At 50.6% G+C, this 27,839-nt stretch overlaps 1 protein-coding gene across 2 annotated transcripts in view; it reads right to left on the bottom strand.

Annotated features, from left to right (window-relative positions):
* The window catches only part of CAB39 (calcium binding protein 39), a 63,072-nt gene that overhangs the window by 5,866 nt on the left and 29,367 nt on the right, over positions 1 to 27,839 (bottom strand). For both annotated transcript variants that reach the window (XM_045295080.1, XM_004701667.2), the window contains exons 2-5: positions 22,081 to 22,238; positions 7,162 to 7,326; positions 4,900 to 5,018; positions 1,049 to 1,217 (exon numbers count right to left, since the gene is read on the bottom strand). In XM_045295080.1, coding sequence (XP_045151015.1) covers positions 1,049 to 1,217; positions 4,900 to 5,018; positions 7,162 to 7,326; positions 22,081 to 22,194 — 567 coding nt within the window. In that variant the 5' untranslated portion in view covers positions 22,195 to 22,238. The remainder of the gene's footprint in view (positions 1 to 1,048; positions 1,218 to 4,899; positions 5,019 to 7,161; positions 7,327 to 22,080; positions 22,239 to 27,839) is intronic.

Genomic DNA, 27,839 nt, shown 5'->3' with positions numbered 1-27,839 from the left:
GGGAATGCTTCGCCCTGCCTGGCGTCTAGCTTTCCGGCAGCCATCGCCTGGGTTGTGGCTCACTGACACGTTCAAAGCAGGCAGCACCCTGTCCTCTGCAGACCCCACCACTGTGCTGGGCTGCCCACCCAGGGTCCGGCTGAGGCCAGTCATCTGTGTGCCTGTGTTCTGGGGCAACAGCTCTCTCCGCTCTTAAAGGCAGGCACGGAGCCCTGAACGCGCAGCCTCGCCCGTGTCCCGGCAGCAGACAGCTGCTCGGCTGTGCCCTCTTGAGGGCCTTCCATGGCAGCTGTGAGAGCAGGAGCGGTGGTGACCACTTGCCTGGCTCTGTCCTGGCTCCCCTCTCTGGTCACCCTGACTGGCCAGCACCACTCAGTTGGTGGGAAATGGCATTGAGAGAATGGATTTTTCCACCACTTTTGTGAAGGCCCCTTGTACTTTAAACAGCATGGAATCTTGCCGGTATAAACAGACGTGCATGCTGTACTACACAGTGGTTCTCACGTGTTCCTTTCATGGATAAAGCCACAGGGAAAGGGAGGTGAGGAGTGTGTGTGTGCGCACACATGCACGCAGAGACGGGAAGAAAGAAAAGCAGCAAGGGAATGGCGCAGCAGGTCCTGCCTCCCATCGCAGTAAACACCCTGAGGTGAGCGTGAGGCTGCTCTTGTTCCCTCGCCCATCACACAGGGGTCTTCCCTATCCCAATGGGTGCTGGCCCTTTCGAGCCAGATGGGCCCGACAGACACCGACTCTGCCAGCTGGGGCTGCAGTGTGGCACCTTGCTTGAGATGTCCCAGCCGAACACCTGTACCCTGGACACCATGGTAACTCAGCAACATCTGCCATACGGTTTTGACCACATGGGGCTTCTGCCTTTGACACAGACTTCATTCAGGTTGGCTCAAACTCTGGGCCTCTCTCTAGGCGTGAGGGCTGGGCAGAAAGCTAAGTGACCGGGTACCCACTACCCCTTCTCCTCCCACTAGAGGGCAGTGCATGGATTGGGAGGGCAGAGGGACGACGGCCAGTCTGTCTGGAAAGGTACCTTGAAAGTGGCGAATGCATCTGAAGCTATGTCAAAGGTTGACATTTCCACATATCGGAAGAAATCATAAAACTGTTCTGACCACAAAATGATTTTTGCAAGCGGTTCGTGTCGGATGCACTCTCGTAACATGATTCCACAGTTGAGCGCGATCTCTGGCGATTCATACCTGCAGAGAGAAAAGCCAAGTGACTGGGGACCTTTCCAGCAGGGCCTTCTCAGACACGTGGCCCGACTAAGTGGCTATAGTGACCCAGAGAGAGGTCACAGGGGCACTGTTCTCAGAGAAGAGGGGGGGGGGGCTGCTGAAGTCCACACCCACATGGTGGGTGCTGGCAGCTTCAGCCCAGAGGCACACAGCAGCCCGGGAGGAGCCCACTTACACAGAGAACTAGGAGGAGGGACACACACTGGGAGGATGGATACACACATACACACAAACCCAAGTTTGTCTTCAATGTCTACACATTTAAAAATTCCAAATTCAGGAAGCTGCCACAGCATCTCAACAGGCCTCTCAAAGACACAGTGCGTGCAGCTTGCCGTGAGCCATCATCCAGAATGGAGCAGACCTTTCAAGACTCTGGGCTACACACTGGTTGCAGGCGGTGGTGCTTTCAGCACCCTTATTTAGATCACCTGCAATGACACCCCCGAGCATAGGCTGTGGGCGCTGTGTGAAAAGCAGTTCCATGCCCCTTCTTTCATCGATTCCACAACTTCCCAGTTCAGGGTCACCAGTCCTTTTAAATGTGTCCTTGAAATAGTTCAGGTGCATCCCCCAGAATCTAGCGATGGGCACTGGATCAGAATTTGCTTTAAGCTCGGAATTAACCTCCCTTCATGGCCTGGGGGGCCTGAAGTGCCCACCTATACTTTCCTCAGGGGGTTAGCTGCTGTCCACCTTTCAGTGCACAATGCAACTTGGTGAGGGTCTACATACGCATAACTCTGAAGAAACAGGCCTCATTCCACCAATCCGAGCAACAGAGACCCCCTTGGACTTACATGCCACACACATTGTTTCAAGATCCCCATTACCTCAAAAAATTTGTTTTCCTTTTTGCTCAAATGAACATTAACGAAACACACTGTTTCGACCAAAAAAATTCAACGTAGAAAATAATGTGGTTTTATGTTAACAAACACACACCACACACAAAACTGTCACCGAGTCAATTCCAACTCACAGCAACCCTTCAGGACAGGGCGGAGCTGCCCCTGGGGCTGCTGAGACGGTCACTAGCGCCTTGCCCCGAGACAGCAATGATTCTTCTTCTTTAACAGAAGTAGAAAGAGTGGCTGGTGGTTTCAAATTGCTAACCTTGAAGCCCAAAGTGTAACCACTACGCCACCAGAGCTTGACCCTACATAGCAGCCTGCCAACAGTATACCCCACCATGAGTCTGAAGTGCTGCTTTTTGCTAATCACATAAAGACCCAGCCCTGGGCTGCACATCTCCTCTGACCTCCCCGCCCCGCCCCGCCCCACTCCACATACAGCTTCCCGACAAGTCCCTGATGGCTGGGCCACACTGAGGTCACTCCTGCCTGGTGCCTTTGACCCCAGTGAGGCGCCACTGGCGCCAAGTGCTCCCTTGGCCTTGCAGCTGCTGAGCGGTGTAAAGTCTCCCGGCGTGGCCCTGCAGAGTCTTGGCTTGTGCCAACCCTCTTCCACCACCGAGGTACACAAACTAGGTGCCGAGTGGCCTTCAGGCGGCTAAAGCGCTTGTTCACAACACGGCCTATGTCACAGTTCACCTTGGTGGGTCTCTAACAGGCTGGAGAACAACCATCTGGTGCGACAAGTTGGGCAGGTTTGGAGGAGGGAGGTCTGTCGAGTTTGTGAGTACAAGGCCCACAGCTAGGCTGACAACCTGTGAGTGCTGGGAGTGGCAGGCACACTCACATTCAAACTGCTGGGACACACACTGCGGCCGCCACCAGCTGGCTTTCAAATGCATGCTCCTGTTGGCGGAGTACCCGCCGTGGAGTCAGTGTCTAGGGATGCTCCAGGACACAGCAGAACCGCCCCTGGGTTTCCAGGCTGCCATCTCTACTGGAGCAGGTGGTCAGTTTGAATCGCCATCTTAGGTTCTACATGATTTGATGTTAGATACTGAGGGGTCTAGAGCCCCTTTCAAAGAGTCTAGTGGTGCGGTGCTGACGGTGAGGTGGTCGGCTCCTGTAAAGGGCAGTCCCAGCAGCCTGAAGGGGCAGTTCCACTGTGTAACCAGAGTCTCGACAGCGAGAATCAGCCCTAGGGGCAGACATGCCCTTGGGTGAAGTCGAGGACCAGTGACACCGGAGAAGGTGCAGGCTCTTCTGTGCAGAGGACAGACGCTGCGAGTGCGGAGCCAACCTGACAGCACAGATGTGCCGAATGAAAACATTCACAACCACAGACAGCTAAGAGTCCTACCAATCCAATCCTGCGTGTAGACCTCACTGGAACCTGAGAGACACTAACTGTAAGACAGCTTTTGGGTGGAAACATGAAGATTGAGTGGACGTCAGGTGATGTTAGGCTTATATACTGTACCAGGCATGCAGGGGAAAATCCCGTGTGTGCTCTGTGTGAGGAGGGACTGAAGACAACGAAGGACGGAGTGCCGGGGGCTGGGCAGCACGCGTGTTTCAGGGCTATTTATTTTCCACACAAGGATGGCCATGGGTGAGGTCCTGGGTCTCACACAAGGTCCTTCTCCTCTCCTCGGGCTGGCTCAGTGCTTGGAACTTTTTCATTAAATACTGGCTTGAAAAAACTCCCCAGGCACCTGGAAACCTGTTCACACGCGCACCTCTGGGTCCCAGCAGGCGCTGCGCGGCCGGCCGGAAGCTCTGCAGCGGAATCTGCAGCAGCTCCAGGGATGGCTAGACACTGGGAAGAGGAGGCAGCACACCTGGACGTGGCCCATGCACTGACTCATGCTTCGTCTCAACAAGTCTGAACGTGGGGTGGGAGGTGAGGGGGAGTGACACAGAGATCGGCATCAGAGTGAAGCAAGCTGTACAGCGAGGGGGCCATAGGAGCAGTGGACTCCCAATCATGCCCGTCACACGCTTGCCCCCAACTCAAGAGGATACCACAGACAACTGGGTGGGCAGGCAGACAGAAGTGCACTGTGTCCAGGGCGCGCAATCAGTAGGTAGCTGACCCAGCAGAGACCCTGTCAATGTGGGAGGCTGGGTGTTGGGGTAGAGAGGAGTTGTCTGGGTTCTTTGCTTTGCGTTGTAAACTGATAAGACTCCCCACATCTCCTTGCAGTCGGACTCCAGAAAGACACACGGAAGGAGCGCTGCCATGGGCAAGGAGTGGACACACAGGCCTCTGTTGACCTAACACAGGGAGCTCCCTGGCCCCAGCTCCCTTCCTCGGCAGTCCTTATAGCCCGAGGGTATACATGCACCAATGCCCACGGATGCCTGCCAATGCCCGGTCCTCCTTGTATCTTCACAAAATTCAAGGGTTTTCTCTCAGAACAGAGAGGTGTGTGTGCTTTCCTTCAGTCATGTTTGATTTGTGGATTCTATGGCTCACAACCTGCCTAACTTCAGACTCCAGTTTCTGGGGCATTTGTCAATCTGGTTTAGCTCAAAGGTTGCATCATCAGGTGTACAACATTCCAGATCCCGAGAAAAACAAGCTGGCAGAACAACACAGAAAACATACCCCACCCCCCAGCCCAGCTCCCTCTGACTCAGGGTGACCCCCACCTGTGGGTTTTCGACGACTAGCTGCCCTGGGAGTGGAGAGCCCGTCTTCTCCCCCAGCCCCATCCTGGTTTTGTCTCGGTCACCTTCTCTCTCACTGTGGGGCAAGAGTGTCAGTTTCACCTCTGCGTACGTACCCTTTCAATAACATGAACAGAATATTCTGTTGGGTGCAGATGTATTCAACAGTAGGTGTTCTTGTCCCAATTTGTCTTCTGAGAATATTGTTGAAAATCTGAGCCACGTCTTTTTTGCCCTATTAAGAATGCAATCATTAAAACAATGACCCGAGGAAACAAGAGCACCCACCGCCTCCCAGGTCAGTGTACACTGACAGGTCTGACCGGACATCTGACGGCATTCCGCCACAGATGCTAAACGTTTCCCTATTTTCTCTCTTTACTGGTCTATAATTTCAAATTCTAGCTTTTAATAGTTTACACTGTCTTTTCCATGAACACCATGCCGGCCGAGTCATGACTCAGGGCACCGCACAGGGCATGCTGACTCGGGCGCACAGCTACGCTCTGCCACCATTAGCTTACAATGGACAGGGCCTGGAACGCCACCCACATGGACCTCACTGCCATCAAGTCAAGGTGGACTCACACCAACCGTCCTGAGCAGGTGGGAAGGGCCCATGGGTGCCTGAGGCCGAGTCTGTTCACAGCGCAGAAAGCTGGCTCTGTCTCCAGGAGCGACTGGTGCTTTCAGAAAGGCGGACCCGGAAGCTCACAGCCCGGCGTAACCACTGCCACCAGGGCTCCCTGGAGTGGGACCAGCAGCGCCAAATCGTGTGCGACCTTGACTTTCTCCTTACAGGAATTACACCCCTTGGGCTGTGACACTGAGGAATTCTGTAAGAAGCTTAATGGCAATGGCAAAGAGACCCCTCACCTCTCCCCAAACCTGCCTTCAACTAGGTCCATTGAGGAAAATCTTCAATGGATCGTTATGGAAGGGGCCAAGTACTATAATGCGGAGACCAGAACTGAACCACAGCTTGTGCTTTATTCTTAAATAAAACCGAGGGGCACGGTCACCATCCGGGGACTGTGTGATCAGAAAGCTGTGGGAGCAGTGGGACCATGGGCCCAAGTGCCAATTTGGAATGGCACCCAGCCTGCAGCACACCCAAGAGCAGTAAGGACAATCACTAGAATCGCTCTAGGAGCACACACATTAGAAGACGTTAAAGCAGATGTCTCTGAATTCCCAAATAAAAATGAAGCCCCATGACCAGGTCGTGAGCTGGGGTGGGTGAAGGCTGACGAAGGAGGAACTCGATGTTTCAGCTGCGACCCTACTTCCCGGAGGGAGGAAATGACAACTCTCTCAGATGTTTGACACACTGTCAAACACACAGGGAATCTGCTCTGCACACTGAAACTCCCCAGTTCTCCTCGCAGCTCTACAGGAAGACAAATAAAAGTCCATCTATCTCAGAGTAAAAAACCTTATTATCAACAGGATATACTGATTGGCAGCAATTGTACAATACTGCTTGATGTGACTGGACTACGGGATGGTATGAGGTCTGGGTCAGCTCCTAAAGTAATGGTTTTTTTTGGGGGGGGGGGCGGAGAATATGCTGACAATCTCAGAACCCACCTTCCCACCCCTTCTCAAAATGCAACCTGGTTCCTGGTCGACATATTCTCCCCATGAACATATGCCTGTTGCACAGTACCCAGGCTGCCCAGGTTGATAATACACTGGGGCTGAAAACAAAGCGCATTCCCAACAAAGGCACAGGGAAGGTGGCCAGGCCCTGTGCATGCACCTCCCACCCCGAGGGGCTGGGTCCTCGTCCTGACGGCTAGCCTGAGGTCAGCCAGTCCGACTGAGCCAGCTGTGTAAGCCGGGCCTGCAGGCCCCATGGGAGAAAGTGGCTGTGTCCGTGTGCAGGGCCTAGGAATGGAAAGCGTTTGATTTCACGGCTCCTCCAGGCTCAGATCACTGCCCAAGTCTAAAGCAGCACTGAGCCAAGCCCCTGGGGCGGCTGAGGCCAATGGCCTGTCTTGTGCTCATGGGTGAGCGAGCCCACCAGGGACATGCACCTGAGAGAGCCGGGAGCTGTGTGAGCGGAAGCTGGCCAGGCGAGGGACATTCCCCACGGAGAGGAGTGGCAGACTGCGTGCACCCTGTCCAAGGCAGCGAGCTGCCTGGCCAAGTTCAGGGTGTTCTCTGAGAGCTCGCCAAGCTCCACACCTGCATGGTCTGATCGTCCTCATTAGAGGGCCAGGGACCAGGGAGTTGCGTACCATCCACTACAGTGCTCCATTCCCGCACAAGGGCACAAGGGCCACCTCGAGCACTCACACAGGGCCGGGTGAAATGGGGAGAAGCCCAAGGCTCCCGGGCATCTGCGTCTAAAAAGCAAGCGGCAGACCTCGTACCTCAAAGTCAATGAGCTGCAGGTCGGCGACCAGCGTGCCGAGGAGGCCGCTGTTGTAGAGCTCCTGGGCAAGCTGGGCCACCGCTTCCGTCTGCGGCTCCTTCTCGTTGGTGCCGTACAGGATCTCCTTCATGGCCACCAGGTTTTTGGAAACTTCTTCTGTGGCCTGGGTTTGGGGAAGGGCAGTTGGGGAGAGGAGAAAACACCATTCCTTTTAGAAAATATTCACACATCCAACCAACGCTGCGCCTACAGAACCACACACAAGACCCCGAGGAGGCCAGGGCGGCCCATCTCCGCTGGAGCCGTGAGGAGCTGGCTCCCCCACCCAGGGTGGCTGGCGTGTGGCCCCACTCGTGCTGACAGGCATATTCACGTGGCAGGGAGAAAAGGCAGTGAGGCCTTCAATGCCACCATGGAGGAGGGCTCTGCGTGTGGACAGACTGAAGAGCCAACACTGCGGACAAGAATTCGAGGGACAGGATGAACTCGAGAGAAGCGGGTTGTGTCTGAGAAGGGTGGGGTGAGAGGGTGTGGAGACAGGCTCTGACCACAAGGCTAAGGGGCAACGTGAAGAGGCTCCACTTCTGTCCGAGATGGAGGAACGGGAAGCAGTTCCTGTCCTGCCCCTCCCCACAGACTAAGTGATGAAGTATTCGGCAGGCAGGCTCCTAGACTCTGGAGCCCAAGCAGTGTTCTTTCTCTCAGACACCCTGCCTTCCAGGACCCAGCTCAGGGAAGGCAGCTGGTCTCCATGAGTTGAGGACATGGAACAAGGGCTCTGGGGGCCAAGGAGACCAGAGTCTACTTTCAACTCTAGATGCTTATAAATCCTCCTAACATGAATGCTACCATGCACCCCACAATCTCAAAAGGTCATCTTTTCTGGGCCAGAGGATTTGAAAAAAATCAGCAGCAGTGTTTTCTTATAATCCAGTTACATGTGCTGCTTTTCCAACTCCATTTTACTCATCTTTATTCTTGAGCACTCTCTTTGATAGGGAAGCACGTGACACTAATGATGCATTCTGAGTGTGCTATCTGCTGATTTTATACATGGGACCCTGAGCAGGTCTTTAATTCCTTTGCTCTGCTGGCTGAACTAATGTTTCAAAGTCCCTCAGCAACTGTTCACATAGCTCTGTGCATGCAAACTATGATTTTGAAGCAGAATTCAAACCAGACTGTTCTCATCTCGTAGTGTAAAGAAAGGAAGGAGCAGTCAGGAAGGAGAGAGGCATCATGCTGGCAACAACTCCAGGGCTGAAGGACAACTCCTGTGGTGTCCTTTCTGATGCTGGTGGGACTGCCTGCTAACCTTATGCTGATCTACCCATCGAACCCTCTGCCTGCTTTGGGACCTGGTCCTCCTGCCTTGTCAGGATCCCACTGTGATTCAAGGGCTCTGAACTGGTTCCTTGCAAATCAACACCCCCTCCACATCCTGAAATTTACCTTTGACTCCAATACACTGAATTGGAATCTACAATCCACAAAAGCCCAGGTAACTCAGACAGATCCCTGGGTGATTCTTATGCCTACATTAAGGAGGTCCCTGCTGTGCTGTCCCAGTGGAAAGGTGGATGCTCAGCAGGGGCTCACACGGAAACAAGTGGGTGCAAAGTCCTGCTCTTATCTCAGCCTCACCTCTTCACAGTTCAACTTCTCAAAGAGATTTTCCTTTTCTGTGTTTAAGCCTAATAAAAATGTGCATGAAGGAAACCAACTAAGCCCTCTCTTGACTCCACAAATTCTCAATTACTACCCACTCCACGTCCTCTTCGGCCACTCTGCTCAGCTTCTCCAAACCAAACCAATCACCAAACTCTTGACGCTGACTCAAGGGAATCTATGGGACAGGGTAGAACTGCCCCGTGGGCTTCTGAAATGGGAGTCGAAAGTCTCATCTTTCTCGCACGGAGCAGTGCGCCATTACATACAGCTTTCAGTTGCCACGATACCTGCGTGCTCATGGCAGCCTGTGATGTCTGCTATGCCCTCGGTGACTTATACTACCTTCTCTCTGGCAGAAGGAGCCCTGAGGGTGTTGTGGTTGAAGCACTGGGCTGTTAGCCCAGAGGCTGGCCATCTGAACCCACCAAGCCAACCACGGACTAAAGATGGGGCCGTCTGCTTCGTTAAGAACAGTCACCGAAACTCAATGGGTAGTTCTATCCTGTCCTCTAGGGTTGCTTTCAGTCCAATCAGTCCAACAAAAGGGGCTTGTTTTGGGGTCACCCCCTCTGGTGGTTTCTTCTTGGCTCATCTCACCCTGTGGGTGATTTAAATATGGTAGAGACGTCAGTCAGGAAACGGAGCCCCCTCGTTCTGTAATTGATAAGAGACCTCCTGCACCAACCCAAAGGTAATGAAGGAGAATGTTAGCAGGCGCAATCTCACGATCCGTCCAGCCCTGGACACACACAGACTGCCCTCAATAGCGGGCCAAGACATAAGCCACCTGAAATGTGAACAATGAAGGGGCCCAACTCACGAAGCAGTCAAGCGTACAGCGGGGCGCTGGGAAAGAGACCGCTGGCCTCGTTCCCTGATGCTGGCCATGATAGTTCATGATACAGGCCCGACTGGGGTCTCAGCCTGCATGCAAAGCTGAGCCCAACGTCAGCAACACAGATCTGGTGTTCCCCTGACAAAGAGTGGTCTGCCTCGCAGCTGGAGGAAATGCCCTGGGCCTAGTCTCCCACCCTGGACGCCACATCGTGTTCTGTGTGGTCAATTTAAGGGCATCGAAGGCCCGCTTGGCATGATTTGCCTTGAGCTGAACTGATGATCTCACGCTCAGTGGCCTCACACACACGCCTATGGGGAAGAATGAGAGGCAGTTTCACCTTGTCCTTATCTGTTTCACATACTTTAATAATCCAATTTCATATTGATCTAAACAAATGGGTTAAGGGGAGTGAGGTTAAGATAATCGGAATATGTCAAAGTGTTCACGCTCTTATCTTCTCATTTCTGCTCTTCTCTTTTGTCCTTCTCTACAAAGCACCCTTGAAATGTGATCTCTAACTAATAACCAAGGGGTCCATCCAGACGGAGTGGGTATAGCAGGCACACTTTGAAAATAATGCCAAGAACGGGGGATGGACGGGGTGAGGCGCATTCTCTGTTATCCAGAAGCAGGGGTGGCACTGAACTGCTCCAGCCCGCTTTCCGATACCAGGGACCGACCAACCACCAGTATGCAATGAAAATGCTTCCTCGTCCGTATTTATCAGCAGTTCTCCTGAATGATGGCAGTGACACTCACCCCCAACTGAAGACCTTGATGTTGTTAAGACGCCATCGAGCCGATTCTGGCTCACAGGGACCCAATGTGCAATGGGGTGAGATACTGCCTAACTCCGAGGTATCCCCACACGTGCTCCTTTGTTTGAGACACTGTTGCAGCACGGTCCGTGTCAGTCCATCTCGTTGAGGGCCGGTCTCTCCCGACAACATAGATGACTTTAGTTCTCTGTATATTTCATCTGGTTGTGTCATTTCTGATCCCCCTTACAAGCTGATATAACAACAACATTTTTTAAAGAAAGGGGGGAGGGGGAATTGATAGCAAAGATGAGAAGACTATAATCCCACTCGAGGGGAACAAATAACAGAATTGGGGCAGAGTGGAGGAGGGAGGGAATAAAGGGGAGCTGATATCAGAGTTCAAGAAGAAAGAAAATGTTTTCAAAATGATGGCGGCACTAATTGTACAATTATGCTTGGATTAAGGATTGCTGTAATATTGTTAAGAGCTCCCAGTAACAGGCTTTGACCAGAAAAGCTCAAACACATGGCTATTTGAGCTGCAATTCCCCCAGCAAGAATGACTGCAGATGCCACCCATGGCTCAGTGCTTTGGGCTGCATCAGGGTTCACCCTTCACCACCAGGCTCTGGGTCCACCTTTGCTCGGCCTGCACCAGGTCTCTCCGATCACATCTCCCCCTCCTCCATCACCTATTGAGGAAGCAGTCTCCTTAGACCAGTGGTTCTCAACCTTCCTGAGGCCGCGAGCCTTTAATACAGTTCTTTGTGTTGTGGTGCCCCCCAACCATACAATTATTTTCGTTGCTATTCATCACTGTAATTTTGCTACTGTTATGAGTCGGGCGATCCCCATGAAAGCGCTGTTTGACCCACAGGTTGAGAACCGCTGCCTCAGACCCTCTGAACATCAGACCGCTTTCAACCTGCCGAGACATCTGACTGCACCCCATCTCCTGCCTCCTTCATGACGACATGCCTGCTCACAGGGCAGGTTTCACTGTCGCTCCTGCCAGGGCACTGGGGCCGTCTCCTGGACACCGTTTCAGATGCCCCTACTACTGGTCCCTTCCTCAACATCAGCTCCCTGGGTTCTGGGCACTGGATTCCCTGAAAGTGCCAGCTGCCGAATGCCTTCAGCCAGTTCAGAGACACTCCTCCCACCCACTCTTCACCTCTCCACTCTCTGGACACACGGGGAGGTTCCCCTTTACGATGGTCCAGCCCAGGGGGCGCTCTGTGGGCACCCTGAGGGATTTCACGAGGGGCCTTATTGGCATCTAAAGGGTTACATAACGGATGGTGACTGACTGGCCACCGGAAGCCATCTTCTACTCACCTGTGCTGTCTTGGTTTGACATGTGTGGGGCCAGGGCACATGAAAGAGGAGCCAAGTCCTCAGCCAGGATGGGTCTCGGGACCACTGGGTAGGGTGGCAGGGGACAGTGTTAGTCTATTAGCAGCCCCAAACTCTGCAGGTCCCACAGCACTAGGGAAGGTGTGGGGGAAAGGAGCCCCACTGTGCCGCACCCTTCTTGAGCTGTGCTGGGGGGGCCTGACAGGGGGATGGGACACCAGTGGTAGAGAGGGGGTGAGGCCACAACTCTCACACAGAGCTGAGTTTGCACAGCGACTGGTCTTTGGGGCACAACCTTGACAATAAATGAGGAGTGGATGTCTCCGGTTAACTGCCTGGGATGCTGTGTCAGTTGGACGTGGTGTTCCGAGACACGGCATCTCCCCTTGGATGGGCTGACCAGCCCATATTTTGTTTCACTCACAGGAGCCAGCTGTTTATAAATACATGGTCATGGAGTGGAGCATGAGAGCAGTCCCCTCATGACAAGTCTGCTCATCTGAATGGAAAATGTGAGGACCAGTCTCCCTGAGGAGGAGAGAATTTTACACTCCATCATGTTTTCCTGGTGGCTTCTGAAAAGTCACTCGCCCTGCGTAATTCTTCTAAAGCAGCCATGAGCGAGTGTGCGGAGCAATGTCACAGAGGGCTGGGACTTGGCAGAGGTGCTCAGCACCCAGCCCCGTCGAGAAGCCGAGCTGTGGAGCTTCCAGCAGGGCCGGGCATGCTCATCTGACACGTAGTCTCACTGCCCACGGGGACACACATACCCCGTGGACACTAACTTTACTTTTAATTGAAACTTGTACATTTTAAGGGTAGTCGCTATTATAACTTCTGCCTGTAGAACTAAACCTCAGAGACTTTCCACTGCCAGCGTTCCCATTTAAAAATAAAACAAGGTGGAAACATAAAGCAGCGAGCAGGTACAAATGGCCCTTTTCAAGGCTTCCAGAAACTCGGCTGGTTTTGTGTTGAATTGCTTGCCTTAAATCTGATATCCTCATAGTACTCATCACTGCATACTCCCCATCACGAGAGACAATCGCGCACATGCACACAGATTAGCGGACATGGGTGAAGAATGCAGAATATTCTATGAACTGCCAGAAGAACAAACACATCTGTCTTAGAAATAGTTGGGCTGGTATGCTCCTTAGAAGCGAGGCTGAGAGGCTGTCTCATGTGCTTTGCACATCCCATCAGGAGGGCCTAGTCCCCGGAGAAGGACATTATGCTTAGTAAAGGCTCAGTGGAAAAGAGGAAAACCTTCAAAGAGATGAGAGTGGTTACAATGGGCGCAAGCACGTCAAGGACTATGGAGACGGTTCACTTTGTTATACCTGGGGTCACTATGAGTCAGAACCCAATCAGAACAATAGGGGAGTAGCTCACTTACCCATTAGTGTTTCCAGAACAGCCTCCCCAGCACTCATAGACCTTACTCTCCACTCCTATTCTAGACCCTCGGGGCCCAACTATTCCACACACCCAAACCGGCCTCATGCCAGAAGACGGAGAGAACCAATGGCTGCTCACAGGGGAAGGTGGGCTTTATCTGGCAGAAACACAAGATCAGGCCTGCCTTCTCCCTCGTTCCAATTCGTAATAGTTATAAGCCAGACTAGTTTTAATATATAAAATGTTCTTCAATGAGAGCCCGAGTGAGGTGGGCAATGAATACATGCTGTGTTTGGTGCCAATGAGTGAGTTGGATCTCCTGGTGACCTGGTGTGTAACAGAGTAAAACGTTGCCAGTCCTGCGCCATCCTCACAGCTATATCTATCTTTGAAAAAAAACAAAAAACCTGTGTCAAACCATCTCGCTGAGGGTCTTTTTTACAGATCCTCTACTTTATCAAAGTGGCTATGTAGTTGTGCTCCTAACCACAAGGTCAGCAGTTTGAATCCACTCACCACTCCCTTGGGAGAAAGATGTGGCTCTCTAGAGTTACAGTCTCGCAAACCCAAAGGGGCGGTTCTATCCTGTCGTTTAGGGTCGCTATACATCAGGATCGAGTCAATGGCAGGGAGACTGAGCTACTTTAGCAAGCTCTGTTTACTCTTTCTTTGTAATTTTCTATTCAGCTCTTTTATTTGTCTATTCATGAGATGGTCTCTAAATTCAGATGAGACATATTTAAGGCCATGCCTTGGCGCCTGTAGACTTGTTTCTATTTTCAACTTGAACTTGCACAGGACCAATTGATGGTCTGTTCTACAGTCTTGTTCTGCCTGGTGTTGAGATTCTCCATGGTCTTCTAGCTGATTGGATTCTTGTGTGTTCCATCTGGACAGGTACACATGTATACGCCCCCCCCCACCTGCTTCTAACCAAAATATGAATCTCTGTTACAAATGATCTCATCAGAAGAGATTTGTCTAGACCACCAGGTGGCCGACTTGGGGGAACTGCCCAACTTTGCCGTTGTTGAGGGGAAAGCAGCTGCCACAGACCAGATGTAAATGAATGGACAGGTAATGCTTAAATAAAACTTTATTTACAAAAGCAGGTGGCGAGTGGACCCAGCCACTTGCAGTTAGCTGACTTCTACTCTAAGTGACGGTTTTTTAATATAGCCCATTAAATATGAAAAATGATTGTTGGGAGGAAAATGTGAGGGAACCAGAATAATCACAGAATGAACTTGGATTTAATTCTCCCCAAGAAATTGGGTCTCATGTTGTGTTTTTTCTCTTCCTCATTGTTCATCTTTCCTTGTCACCAGCATTCCCTTATCAAATTCACTTTCTGCTGCCACTTCCAGTTACTGTCCCAAACACATTCACACTCAGCCCATCTCTGATTAAAAGATTTTCTCGAGGGGAATATAAACTGGTACAGTCACTCTGGGGTAAAGTTTGGCAATTTCTTACAAAATGCACTACACTTACCACACGACCCAGTACTTGCATCTTTTGAGTATTTATACCAGACCATTGAAAAGTTCTGTACACAAAAATATTCACAGCAACTTGATCAGTAACAGCTAGAAGTGGGACATGGCTAAACCCTGGGGTGCAGCCCTGCCAAGGACTACTACTCAGCCATCTCAAGAAATTAACTACTGACACATAGCTACTTGGAATTGCTCCCAGAGGAATTACATTGAGTGAATAAAGCCAATCTATGATTCTATTGATAGAACATTCCAGAAATAACAAAATTCTATAACTAGAGAACAGAGTAGTGATTGCCAAGGGGGTGGGTGGGTGGGGTTAGAGACAGGTGAGGAGGAGACGGGTACGTCCGAGGATCATTTTGTATCCTGATTGTGTCGTTGGTGGCATAAAGCCATCCGTGACTGCACACGTGCACACTCACAAGAAACGCATATGCCAACGTGGATTTCTTGACTTTGGGATTGTTTATAACTATGGCATGTTACCAGGGGGAACTGGGTAGTAGGTTTATGGGAGCTCCCTGTCATTTCTTCTAACTTCATGTAAAACAATGACGTATGTTTGTTCTAAGACAAACACTTCATGAGGTTCTATGTACGGTCTCTGTCAATCTGCCTCAACCTGTGGCTCTCGCCTCGTCTGCCTCCCGCCTGCCACCCTGCCTCTTGCCCTAGGCAGTCGAGTGCCTCTGTCACCACCGTCTGAACACGCCGCCCTCCAGGCTGTTTCACGCAGCACTCCTCATTCTTTGCCCCAGCTCGCCTCCCCTTCACCCAACGTCTCCCTCAGAAGGCGGGACAGGGTCCTCCGGGCTCCCAGCTCCATCTGTGTGAGACTGTGTGATCAACTCATCCATTTCCTCCATTGGCACATGTGCACATTCAGTCAGGGACCCGGTTTGATGTGGGTTCCAGGGAGCTGGGGCTCTTTCACAAGGAGCGATGACAAGGGAAGTCAGGCAGGAGATGGCGGTAGGTAGCCTGTCCTGCCGGCCACTGAACCCAGGACTGTAGGTTCAGATGGACACCACAGTTAGTGTCATTTTAAGCAATTTTAAAACAAATTTGAAATGATTCCGTACAATTTCCCATGCTGCTTCTAATGGTCTCAGCTCATATAATGGAATGCACAGCAACTCGCCTATGTCTAATTACTATTGATAAGTGCTCCAAAGAACCTGGATTGTCATTTTGGACAGAGGCGCTATAGAACAATGCACTGCTTCATCTTGTATCTTTCTGTCTCAGACTTTACCATTCAATGAAGAGAGAATCCTCTAAATTTATGCCAATTTACATCTACTGCTCTGCATTTCGGTTCACTCTCAAAATGGGCTTTATTGAAGGACTTCATGGAATAAAGGAAATTCTTAAATCAAAGTACGGTAAACAAAGAAAAACAACATGTGATGGAATCTCACAACAAACTGACAAATGTCAGCAGTGCCAAATATTTGAGGAACAATTCCATGATCTTATTCCTGTCTACTTAACTTTGTTTTTCAAACCCCCTTTGGCCTGTTCCCTGCCCCTACCCATAAAGAAAACATCTGAGTCTCCTAAGCTGAAAGATCAGGGACTAAGAAAAACCTATTAATAACCTTCTGATGCCAAAGATTACTCTAAGCAAGTTTAGTAACCATGAGTCACTGCTGAATGGCCAAGCTATGAAAAGGCGTCTCCTATCCTCCCTCTGAAACATGCCAGCAAGCTTGCTCCTCTCTGAATCGAGTGAATGCAGCTATTCACCCTGTGAACGCATGCTTTCATGGCTATGATGGGAGCCAAGCCGGCGGGGAGGGAGGCAGCCTGCTTCCGCTCAGAGCAGGTAGTGGGTGCAGAGCATGTGGGAACAGGCAGTGTGAACAACAGATCTGTAGGCCTCCCCCTCACCCCCATTTCCTAAAAATAAAAGCTGGGAAGATTATCCACATTTTTAGGATCTCAGGAAATTAGACTTGTACAAATGCTTTAAAAAGCTGTGGCATAGTTTTAAGGTACTATTTATTCTATTTGTATCACCCATAATTCTTAATATGGCAACTGTGTATTATATGAAACACGTAAAAATACCCACAGTACAAACAGAGAAGAGATGTTCAAGTGTTGCATTTAGACCTGACATGAAAGGCTGGTGGAGGTCATAAGCACAGCAGACAGAGGGGCACGGGTCACCACGCAAGTGGTGGCAGATCCAGGTGTGAATCCCATTTCCGATTCTACAACAGGTGACCTAGGAGCATCATCCACCGTGTTCCTCGTTGGGATCAGAATCATCATCACCGGAAACCACTGGGCCAGCAGAATATGGCCACTTAGGAAGAGATTTTGTAAAGTCCACTTTGCTTATCAATGGACGTCTGGCAGTTATGAGGCCTGGACGCCTGCGGTCCCGAGTCCTTGCTGGTGCATGTCTTCTTGCAGAGAAGCCAGCTTCCACCTAAGATTTTTCCTAACATCAAGGACAAAACTGGACTCCCTGCTTTATGTTCACGTGTAGGTCTTGCTTCTGGTTCCTGGCCACAGGAACAGGTCAGAGCCTTGCCTCTCACCAGACAGCCCCTAGGAACCACACTACTGAGTGCTTCCCTCCATAACGTCGCATTCTGCTGCCTCTCTGCCCGTCCCCTCCACAACAGTCTCCACTGGCTTCAGCAATTCACTCCAATGGCCATGCAGAACTCAGACCATACTGTGGTCCCCATGATTGTAGGGTCTTGTTAGGGAAGTTAACAGGGTACATTTCAGGATCAGTAACACTCAGGTCATAGTTCTTCTGGGTCAAGAGCACCTGGTTTTCAGGCAGGCCCACCTTTCTCAGGTCCCTGGCCTCTCAGTCACTTGGTCCTTTCGCTCCTTCCCTGCTGGGGAAAGTGTCACAAGGCTCCTTTTGCACTAGTTACTAGTTGATAAAAGCCCAAAGGGCACCCCTCTGCCGTTTGCACCAGCCTGAAGGTTTGCAGCGCTCTCTCTGTAGGTCAGCAAACCTAGCCTCTGGACTAAGTTCCTGCACAAGCTCACTGGCTCTGTGGGCTGCATGGTCCACCCTCTGCCTCTCACGCTTGGCGCTGCTCCGTTGGCTGCTCTGCCACATCATTCATCTCTGGGGTCACACCGTTTCATCTCCTGGAACCGAGCAAGGGATCACAGGGTCTAAAGGACGAACTCCACTCCTGGCTCTTCTTTCCTAATGAGCAGTGAGAGTTCCTATTCTTGCTTCTGAGGTAAATCCTGTAAAACCCAGGGGATAGTAAAACTGACCAATTGGTTTGTGAGGTTTTCATGCCCCCCATTTGCATGTTTCCATCCAGCCATTCCGTTTGGTCGGCATTACAAAGACGATGGCTAGAGGAGCCATATCAAAGAACCCACTGCATTGTGGTAGAAAAAAAAAAAGATGCGTCTACTGCTACCATATAGAAATGGAATTGATGTTTTAATATTGATCATGTGCCCTGCAAAACTCACTGATTCACTTACTAGCTCTTTTTGTAACTTCCTTCAGATTTCCTCCGCAGATAATCTCGCTCTCCTGCTGTCTGCAAAGGAGTCGGTTTTGCATCTCCCTTCCGAGGGAGGCGGCCTCTCAGGTCTCTGGGCTGCCTGGCAGCACTCAGGAGAAGCCCCAGCCCAGGGCTGAACAGAAGCTGGGGAAGCAGACATCCCGGTCTTCTTGATCCGAGAAATCAATGAATATCTTTTGTGACTTTTTACGCTTTTACTCTTAATCCACTCTTTACACTCTACTCCAGCTGTGTGGTCATTTTACTTTTCCCTCCAGAACTTGAGAATCATTTTCTGCCAGGTTCCAAAAAGTTGCTGCTGCGATTTTAAGTGGGAGGCCTTCAATTGCACAATTGGGAAGGAGTGCCATCTTTCACCCTGTGTGTGGCCACTGTCTCTGGCCTTGAGATGAAGCTGCGCAGTGCCCTTCACATGGTTACTAGCTTTGTCAACGAGGTCCTGGACAGCTGAGGCCCCGCACTTGGTTTTGTGGCTACTGTCCATGAGATTCTTTCATCTTTTTTAAAAACATCATTTTATTGGGGGCTCATATAGCTCTTATCATAATACATCCATCCATCCATTGTGTCACGCACAATTGTACATCTGTTGCCATCATCGTTTTCAAAACATTTCTTTCTACTTGAGCCCTTGGTATCAGCAATTTCTTCATCTTTTTAAAAACACTCCACTTTCTAGCTAGTGATGGGTGGTGGTTAGGGAGGCTCTGGGTTTTCTGTCACACAATGGAACGCTTCCCCTGCTGGCTCTCTTGGAGCGCGCGCACACATGCGGAAAGGAAAGCCCAGTGCGCACAGGCGGCCCTCTCCAAAAGCTGCTGCGTTGGAGTCATTCCTTTACGCACTGGGTACGCTGCCCGGGCAATGCCCACCCAGAGGCGAGGACAAGGCCCCAGCTTGGCGTGGCTTAAACTTGCTTTTCACAGGCTTTTACTTGGTGAGTAGATTTGTCATCTCTCAACTGTGTTTGGGTCTCGTTGCCTCCATTCTCACTGTTTGAATGAGCTCTTCTTCCTTTTCACTTGGATCATGAATGAAATACCACCCCCAATCCCCCATTCATAATCCAGTTAGAATCCATAACCGGCACAGGACCCTCCTCCTCTGAGCTAACCCAACCGTTCGTGACAGCAGGAGCCAAGTCTTGCTCGGTGATGTTTAAGCTCGCGAGTTTCCCCTCAGCACCGCTGACAAACTGCTGACGGACCACTCTGCCATGGGGCATTGGCCCACGCAAGCCGGATGGCCTCTCCCTCAGTGTGACTCCCCCAATACCTCTAGATGCTGTCTAGTGTGCCCCAGGAGGTCAAGCTTGCTTTTGGTTAGATATCTTCACCTTAAAAGTAAGTGATGGGCTTAATTCCAGCCCTATTCAAGAACAGTCAATTCTTAGAACATGGCCCTGCTTGATACTTGCCTTCATGAGGAGATCACTGAAGTTAAGAGTGCTACAGCGAAGTGTGATGAAGAAAGCAGATGGTGCCTCGTTCTCAACTGGACTGGGCGGGGACTTAAACAAGCAGCCATCTCAGTGAGGCGTCAACCAAGTCCACATAGACGAAGCACACCAGCCTGTGCGGTCCAAAGATGACAATAACAAAACCCGAGTATGGTGAAGGGAAACATATCAGAGCTTAAATTGTGAGCACCCAATTTGTAGAGGACTATGAAAGACAGAATTTGACAATGCTTTAAAGTTATGCATACGGGTCTCAGCGGCTCCTTCCTTCAACGTGGGGAGCCGAGTCCTGGACCATCATGATAAATGGAAAAAAGGTTGAAGTTGTTAAGGATTTTGTCTTCCTTGAATCCACAATCAAAGCTCATGGAAGCAGCAGTCGGATCCAAAGTTCTACTGCAACAGGTAAATCTGTTGCACCTTTAGTGTACTGAAGAAGAGTAAGGACCCATGATATTTTCCATTGTGTCCTTTGCATGTGAAAGTTGGGCACTGAATCAGGAAGACCGTAGAAGTATTGATGCATCTGAATTGTGGTGTTGAAGAAGGCTATTGAAAGTACCATGGACTGCTAAAAGGGCAAACATTGGTATCGGAAGAAAAAAGGCCGGAGTCAGGGTGCTCCTTGGAGGGAAGGATGTCAAGACTCCGTCTTACACTCACTGTCTGGAGAGACCAGTCCTTCGAGAAGGACATCATGTTGGTAAGGCAGAGGGGCAGTGGTGGATGGAGTGGCGGCACCGATGAGCTCGGGCACAGAACAATGGTGAGGACGGTGCAGGAGCACGCAGAGCTTTGTTCTGCTGGGACTGACTCGAGGGTACCCAACAACATGGAGGTCAGTGGGAGCCCCAAGTCCATCAACAGAGTACCTAGTCAGACAGAGCCTCTGTCAGATCCCCTCTGGCCACAGGTGAGGAACTTGAACAGCTGTATTCTAAGACAGAGATGTTTGTAAACTTGATGGTGGTGGATAGAACCACGGTATAAGATACTTGGTCAGCTGACCTCCCTCTTTACCCAACCGGAATTTGCTCGAGGCTTAAATATTTCTTGTTTGTTCTAGAACAGAAATTTCTCCTCTGGCTTTTAAAAATATTGCTGGTGGTCTTTTCTTCCTTACTCTTATTTTTATCTATATTATTATTTTCTTCAGTTTCGTTTCATCTGTTTACTTATTTAATTGTTTATGTGAGGGTTCCCAATTTATGAAGCACAGAAGGAGTGGACGCACAGAGACAATAACTGATGCAATGGTTTCTTGGGGATGTGCAGGGAGGTAAGGAGGTGAGGGAAATTGGGGAGCAAATAATGAATGTGGGCGGGGGAGGGAACACTAGAACCATACTTGACCGATGGTTAACCATGAGTGAAGGAGGGAGAGTTTTTGCTTAGGGGACATTGAGTTTATGTTAATGGTGTTGGAAAATTTGGTTAGTTAATTCAGAAAGGGATATCAATAATGGTCATACAACATGAAGTGTATCATCAATGGCACCAAGTTTACACGTGCACAAGCTGAATTGGGAAATGTTTTGTTGTGTATATTTTTACCACAATTTAAAAAAGTAATTACACGAATAACAATAAATAAATACAAGAAGAAACTGTTCTAAAACTGGCTGTGGTAATGAGTGGACAACTCTTCTTCATATACTGTGTGATATGCAGGTGAAGTGCCAGGTGGTGCTCGGGAGCACATGACTGTGGGTAAGAGTCCAGGTGGCACAGGAGAGGTGACCCCACCCTGCGCCAGTCCTTCTGCTCCTGCAGATTGACAGCCTCGGAAATGCAGGGGCGGGGCAGTTCCTCCCTGTCCTCCAGGGCTGCTCGAGGGGGAGTTAGCTCCGGGAGGTGAGTTCGGGTGTTGCGTTCATGTAGTCTCTGTGCTTTGTAGAGCCTGCATTTCCCAGAAGGAAGGCTACGCCGACTTTCACGTAGGAATGAAGTACAGACGCAGAGCACGCAACGCCCAGGGAGAGGGACAGGGCGACTGTGCGGGACGGCACTAGTCACAGGTGCAGGGGACACAGGAAGAAGCCAGGGAGGCCGTCTCCCAGGAAAACTGCCAGTGGAAAACCGACTTTAAGACTTCAGTTTAATAACCTCAAAGATTTAAAAAAACACCAAAATTTAAAAATGCCTGAAAACATCAACAACAACAACAACAAAATGTTTGTCAGACAGTACTCAAAAACCAAACTCGCTGCACCACACACGCCATTCTGACTCGCGGTGGCCGGTCTGCCGTGCCCAAGAGCAGACATCTCCTCAGCAGGGACTGCCTTCCACCGCCGAACTTTAAAAATCCCAGCTAACCCACACCAAGCTTAGTGATTCCAAAACGTCACCTCATCGTTTGCCTTACTTCTTAACCTCAAACATCGAGGGAGGAGAAAACGTACCTTTTCTGCCTTTTTGTCAGAGACGTCTTGCTTTTCCAGAACAGCCATGCTCTCCTTCAGGTTCTTCACAATGTCTGCCGGGGACTTGTGCGACTTTCCAAAGGGGAACGGCATGGCGGCGAGCGACAGAGGCCTCCGCTGCGCTCTGCCTGCTGTACCTGGAAGACAGCACATGCTCGTGAGGGGCGTCAGAAGGAGACAAGCTCCCCAAATCTTCGTGCCTGTGTATGTGTGTGTGTGTGTGTTCAGGACTTTCAGAATCTAGAGAAATGAGGCTCCCCCAAGACATGTGGGCGGGGTGGGGAGAGCTCAGCACTAAAGGACCGTCCTCCCATAACCACCAGGGGAAGAAGTGGCTGCTGCCGAAGGTGACCATCATTGGTGACCAGTCATCACTTATTGGGCCCACAACTGGATGCCAAAGCATTTTAACTCATCAACTCCCGGAGGGGAAATCACTCCTTTTATAGGCGAGGCCTGGAGAGGAATGGGTCCTAGGTACCATGTGGTTACAACAAAACTCAGGTGTGCCTCCATCCAAAAGTATCCTTCACCACCACACGACATGACCAGGTGACAGGCATGTCGACTTGACAGTCCAGCAGAGGGAGGAGACAGTTAGGGAGGAAGCTAGAGCACTCAGCACCAGGTCAGTAGCGCTGTCTCTCTGCTGTCCTAGCCCGGGGTTCATGCTGCTCTTCTCAGGAACGTGGTGGGTGCAACCAACTAGGTTTGCCACCTACCCAGGAGCCAAGCTCCAGCCTGACCTTGGCGGCCCAGCACCCTCCTGTTCCACCAGTGCAGGGTCTGGGCTGGAGGGAACCTCCGACAAGTCTCCCAGGAGATGCTAACTCCCTTAGGTGGCAGTTCCAACTCAGGTGGGCTCTTCTCCTGGATGGGACCATCTTCTGTGTCAGGGCTCACTCGAGACCCACCCTGGGAACAGTTCCCATCGAGAAATTCTCAACTTCTTGGGAGTAGCTGAAAACACTTCAACCACGTAAGCCAGAATATTACCACATTCAAAATAGGATGTGCAATGACTTCTAAGAAAGAAGTTCCCATGGAGAAAATACAAAAATGAAAACAAAGTTAGCAAGACAGACAATGGAAGTGTCTAGGGGATGTGTCAGAAGTGAAAAAGGAAGCTCTTCCTTTCAGTAAATCCACAAAAAAAGGTTACTGCAAGAGCACTGAAGTCTCACACCCGACACCAGAAGGGAATGCTTCCGAGAGGAACCGGACAGATCCTGCGCATCAGAAACTTTCAGATGGAGTTCCTACCTCCCCGTCTTGAGCTCCACTGCTTGCCTAACCCCTAAGTAGGGAGGGGTGGGCTTACATCCCTTGGCCTTACTTTGCCTCCCCCCACCATATCTATTGTATCTATCTCCGTGATCGCACAGTATTATAATAACATGTGCCTAAGGTTTCGTTTTATCCACAAGTGTCACCTATACAGAGTCCACCTTCTGTCACCTTGTACATCCTTCTCTGATGGAAGGAAAGCATTTTCACTAAAAACCAGAGTGCAATAGTCCGTGCATGACCTCACTCGCAGGTTCTAACATTCAAAAGACCGCTTCTATCTGTGCAGCTAGTGTAGCCGAGGGACTCCCAAGTGGCTGTAACAGGATGGACACAAATCCTGAACCGTCCCCGCCCCCCACTGGAAGAGACGGCTTCTGAGTCAGGACGGGGACGGGGGGGAGGCACGTGTCTAGGAACACTGTTAGAAGGTGTGGACAGTAACGTTTTCATAAGTGAAGCTCTGGAACAACAACGGTTTTCTGTTAAATATACGCTGCCCTTCCTCCCAACAGACACAAGTAAAGCTCTTTAAAAACGCGCCAGAGAAGCAGGCCTCGCCTGCTAGGTACTGTCTTACTGGCCCTACAGTGAATGCAACGAAGACAACTCCAGCAGCTTTTGAGCAAAGGTTCCGAGAACCATGGTGAGTTAAGGACACGTTATTCACATGTAAAGTTTACGGAAGATGTAGAGAAAAAGAAAAAAGCCCACTAGAATCAGCTAAAAGAGCTGTAAGGCATCACACCTTTGGGGAGCAGGTAGTATTTTTTCTCACAAGCCTTTACTGTAACTGTTTGAAACTATCCACACATAGAAAACCCCACTTTTTTTAAACAGATGTGTGCTCGCGTGCGCATGGTTTTCTCTGAGGTGCAGCTGAGCCAGCTCCTGATGTGATGAGCTCGTGCCCAAGGGAGCAGATGGCTGCCCGGTCCTGCACCAGCCCTGGGAATGGTCTTGGGAATTTGACATGAGCTTGTCTGTGATGAGTCAGGCCTGCCTTCTCAGTCGGGGATGGCCTGGGAGTCCTCTCCAGCAGCACGACCTGCTCCCAAGCGCGGCGGCAGTGCCTCCTACAAAGCCTGCTCCACCACCACTATGCAGCACATCGTTCAGAGTCCTCTGCAACCCAGGTGGACAGGGGGCACAGGCACACGTCCAAGGCTTGTAACAGACAAGCCCGAGAGAAAGGAGATGCCCAAGCTGGAGAGAAAGCCCATCAGCTTACACTGCAGCCTCCCCTGCCTGCCCTCCCCCTTAGCAGCAGCATGCCACTGGGGTCTGGTAGGAACCTCCTGCTGAAGAGCCCTCTGGTGAAGCGCCTTCATGACCGTCCATTGCCCTTAGACGGAACGTTCTGACCACAGCCCTCTAGGCTTTGCTAAGTCCACCTCACAACACTGCCTTCTCACAGAGACTCTGACTCCCAGTCACGCTCGCCACTTTCCTGGCCCCTGCATTGCTAAGCACGTCCATCATTATTTGCAGATTCTGTATCTGTGCCTTCACCCACTCGCTACAACTGATTGTTAAGCGCCAGTTCTATTCCCATGGTGCACTCAGAGCACGTGACAGACGGGCGGAGTAGCCGAGTTGCCCTCTGCTGCGCAAGACCACGTTTAAGTGCTACAAAGCAAAGACGTCACTCTGAGGATGAGGGTGCCTGTGACCCGAGCCACCAGATCGTCCACTGCCTCCCAGGCATTCACATGCTGGGCAATGACTAAGGGAGACGGAAGAACTGATTCACCTGGACATACTGAGGACCGCCACCAGAATGAACACACACAAGCATTGATCCTGGAAGAAGTGCAGCCAGAACGCTCCTCAGAAGGGACGGGGGTGAGACGTCATCTCCCGTGCGTGGAGGCACTGCTAGGAGGACCAGGGTTGGAGGACAATGTGGAGGGGCAGTGAAAACGGGGAAGACCCTCATCAAGAGGGACTGACTGAGTAGCGGAGACATGATCTCAGACACAGCAAGGGCCGGCAGTGCCCGGGCCACTGTGAATGGGAACTGGCTCTGCAGCATTTTAGCAGGAGAGCAGGGACCCCCACGTTCCCAGCCGAGGCAGAAATCAGTGGCCTTGGGCTGGCTGCATCTCAGATGCGAACAAATGCCCCACACCCGACACTTTTCTGGTGCCACATTTTGTTCCTGCATTTTTGTGCTTTTTGTTGAGGGTTTTGCTGCAGTGCTGTTCCTGAATGTGAGATATCTGTGATGTACCTTAGGGAGGAAACACATGTGTTTGATGAGCTTCACTCGGGCAGGAGCTCATTCACGAAGTGCGGCCATCTGCATGGGAGGCTGCTCTGGAAAACATGCAGCCCCAGCTGCCACAATCGGATGACGAGAGAGAGGTGGAGATCGAGAATGCAGCAGTGTCATAAGAAATTTAAGGTCACGTTACCAACGCTCAGGAAAAGGTTTAAACCCTTCTCTCCTCTGGTTTTATTATAAAGAAATACTGCATGTATGTAAGAAATAGGTATACCACATAAGGTGTCTTTACACAGAAACACAGGTAGAGCAAAGGTCAGCATGGACTGACAAAAATCTGGCGCCCAGAGGCTTGCTGGGCCAGAACCCTATTTGCAAAAGTAGCACATTCTTAATGATTATAAAATCTAAATGGAAGTTAATATGGGTTCCCATCACTATTTCAATTTTCTGTACATTCAATAATATTGTTTTTATAATATTCTTTTTAAATGGCTTAAACGGCGTTTTGGACTTCACTTGCATTTATGGAGGAAATAGATCATTTACATTATTGAAAAGGCCATTTTGTTTTCAAACACAACTAATTTCCCACTGTTCCTTCAAAAAACTGGCTCAAAGAAACCCTGAGCAGGGCCACTGGAGTTTAGCCAAGGCCCTCCACAGCAGTCCTGGGTCAAGTGGCTCTGCTGGGTTGCAGGGATCCTCCAGAAGGGGGATGGTGGGAAGGCCCCCGGCCCTGCCTCAGAAGGTAACCAGGGGGTGAGTGTGCTTGAAACCTAAGGACAAACCAAGAAGCCCTGGCGGGAATTAGCTTGAGAACCAACCGTGTGCGTCTACGCGGTGGAAGGAGTCACTGAGTCTGTCAGTCAGGGACACTGAAACGGCGGCGTGCTGCAGCTACAGAAACAGCACCTGCACTTGCACTGCTCACCCACAAGCTTGCGTGGATGGACCTGCCTGAGTGCCCGTCTTTCCAAATGCCCCTCCCTTCTGAGTCTATGACTCAAGCTTCTGCTAATGGTGATGCCCCCCAAGCTCTACCCTCGGCTGTCTCCTTGGGTTATGTTCCCTCTGGGTGAACTCATCTACCCTAACTCAACAAACTGGTCATTTGAAATCCATCTCCCACCCCAATCACTCTACTTCTCCTGATAAGTGACCTCCAGGCAGCTCAAACTCCATACCCAGTAAGTCTTGATCCTATTCTATGTTCTCCATTATGGTGGACCCATGGTTCATCCAATCACAATTGTGGTCATCAACTCTTCCCAGACTGCTGGTAAGAAATCATCAGTTCTAAATTTCAGTTAATTCTGTTTTCTAAACTTCTGTGTTCTCAGACACAAACTGTGCACTCGCAGCATTCATTTAGGCTAGTTGTTGTCCCAAACCAAACCCAAACCCACTGCCACTGAGTGGATGCGGACTCACAATGACCCTCCTCCCAGACAGATGAGAATCGTCCGAGGCTGTCATCTTTATGAAGCAGCTCACTTTTCTTCTGCAGGGCAGCCAGTGGTTGGCAGCCCAATGCACCAACAGGGCCAGTATCCTCACTAAGGGAGGCTTTGGAAAGTGGTTGGTACAATAAGCGGGGCATTTATTAACCACTGCTTGTAAGAAATATTCTTTTCATTTTTGCTTTCTAGCTGTGATATGTTGCACCAGGACAGTGCCTATCCTCCAAAACAGACGGGGAGCAGACACTAGTAGGAAAAATCACTTTCGTCTTACAAAGACCCCAAATCCCTGCTCTGTCATGCTCTAATCCTAAACCCACCAAGTTCCACCCAAATTAGGAGCTGGAGAAGACCAGAACACACACTGGGGGGCAGTGGGGCTTGCTGTTGTTAAAGCTGGGACCAGGCTATGCCCTTCTTAGGCAATCTGCCTGCTTTTCTGGCCTGGGCGGGCAACAGTGTTCATACTAACTCTATCTCACCTAGGCATTAGGAAACCTACTCACTTGGCCCATCAGGCAATCTCTGGCTCACGATGCGTCCCAAGCTTAAGGTACCATGAATGAATGTTGGCAGAAAACAGTAAGTACTCTGGTGTGTCTATCTGGACCCAGTAATACGAGCTTGGAGGCAACACCGAAAAGCTGCTGAAGGTCAACACATTCTGAGCAGCTGAGTACGGGACAGATATGGCAGTCTTCGTGCAAGGACCTGGCAGATACACACACACACACACACACACACACACACACACACACACA

The sequence above is a fragment of the Echinops telfairi genome, unplaced genomic scaffold (genome assembly GCF_000313985.2).
Source record: "Echinops telfairi isolate 266 unplaced genomic scaffold, ASM31398v2 ScPeMD7_3;HRSCAF=10, whole genome shotgun sequence".
Taxonomy (NCBI): Eukaryota; Metazoa; Chordata; class Mammalia; order Afrosoricida; family Tenrecidae; genus Echinops; species Echinops telfairi.
Note: the sequence above shows the minus strand (reverse complement) of the source record. Positions and strands in the feature narration are given on the sequence as shown.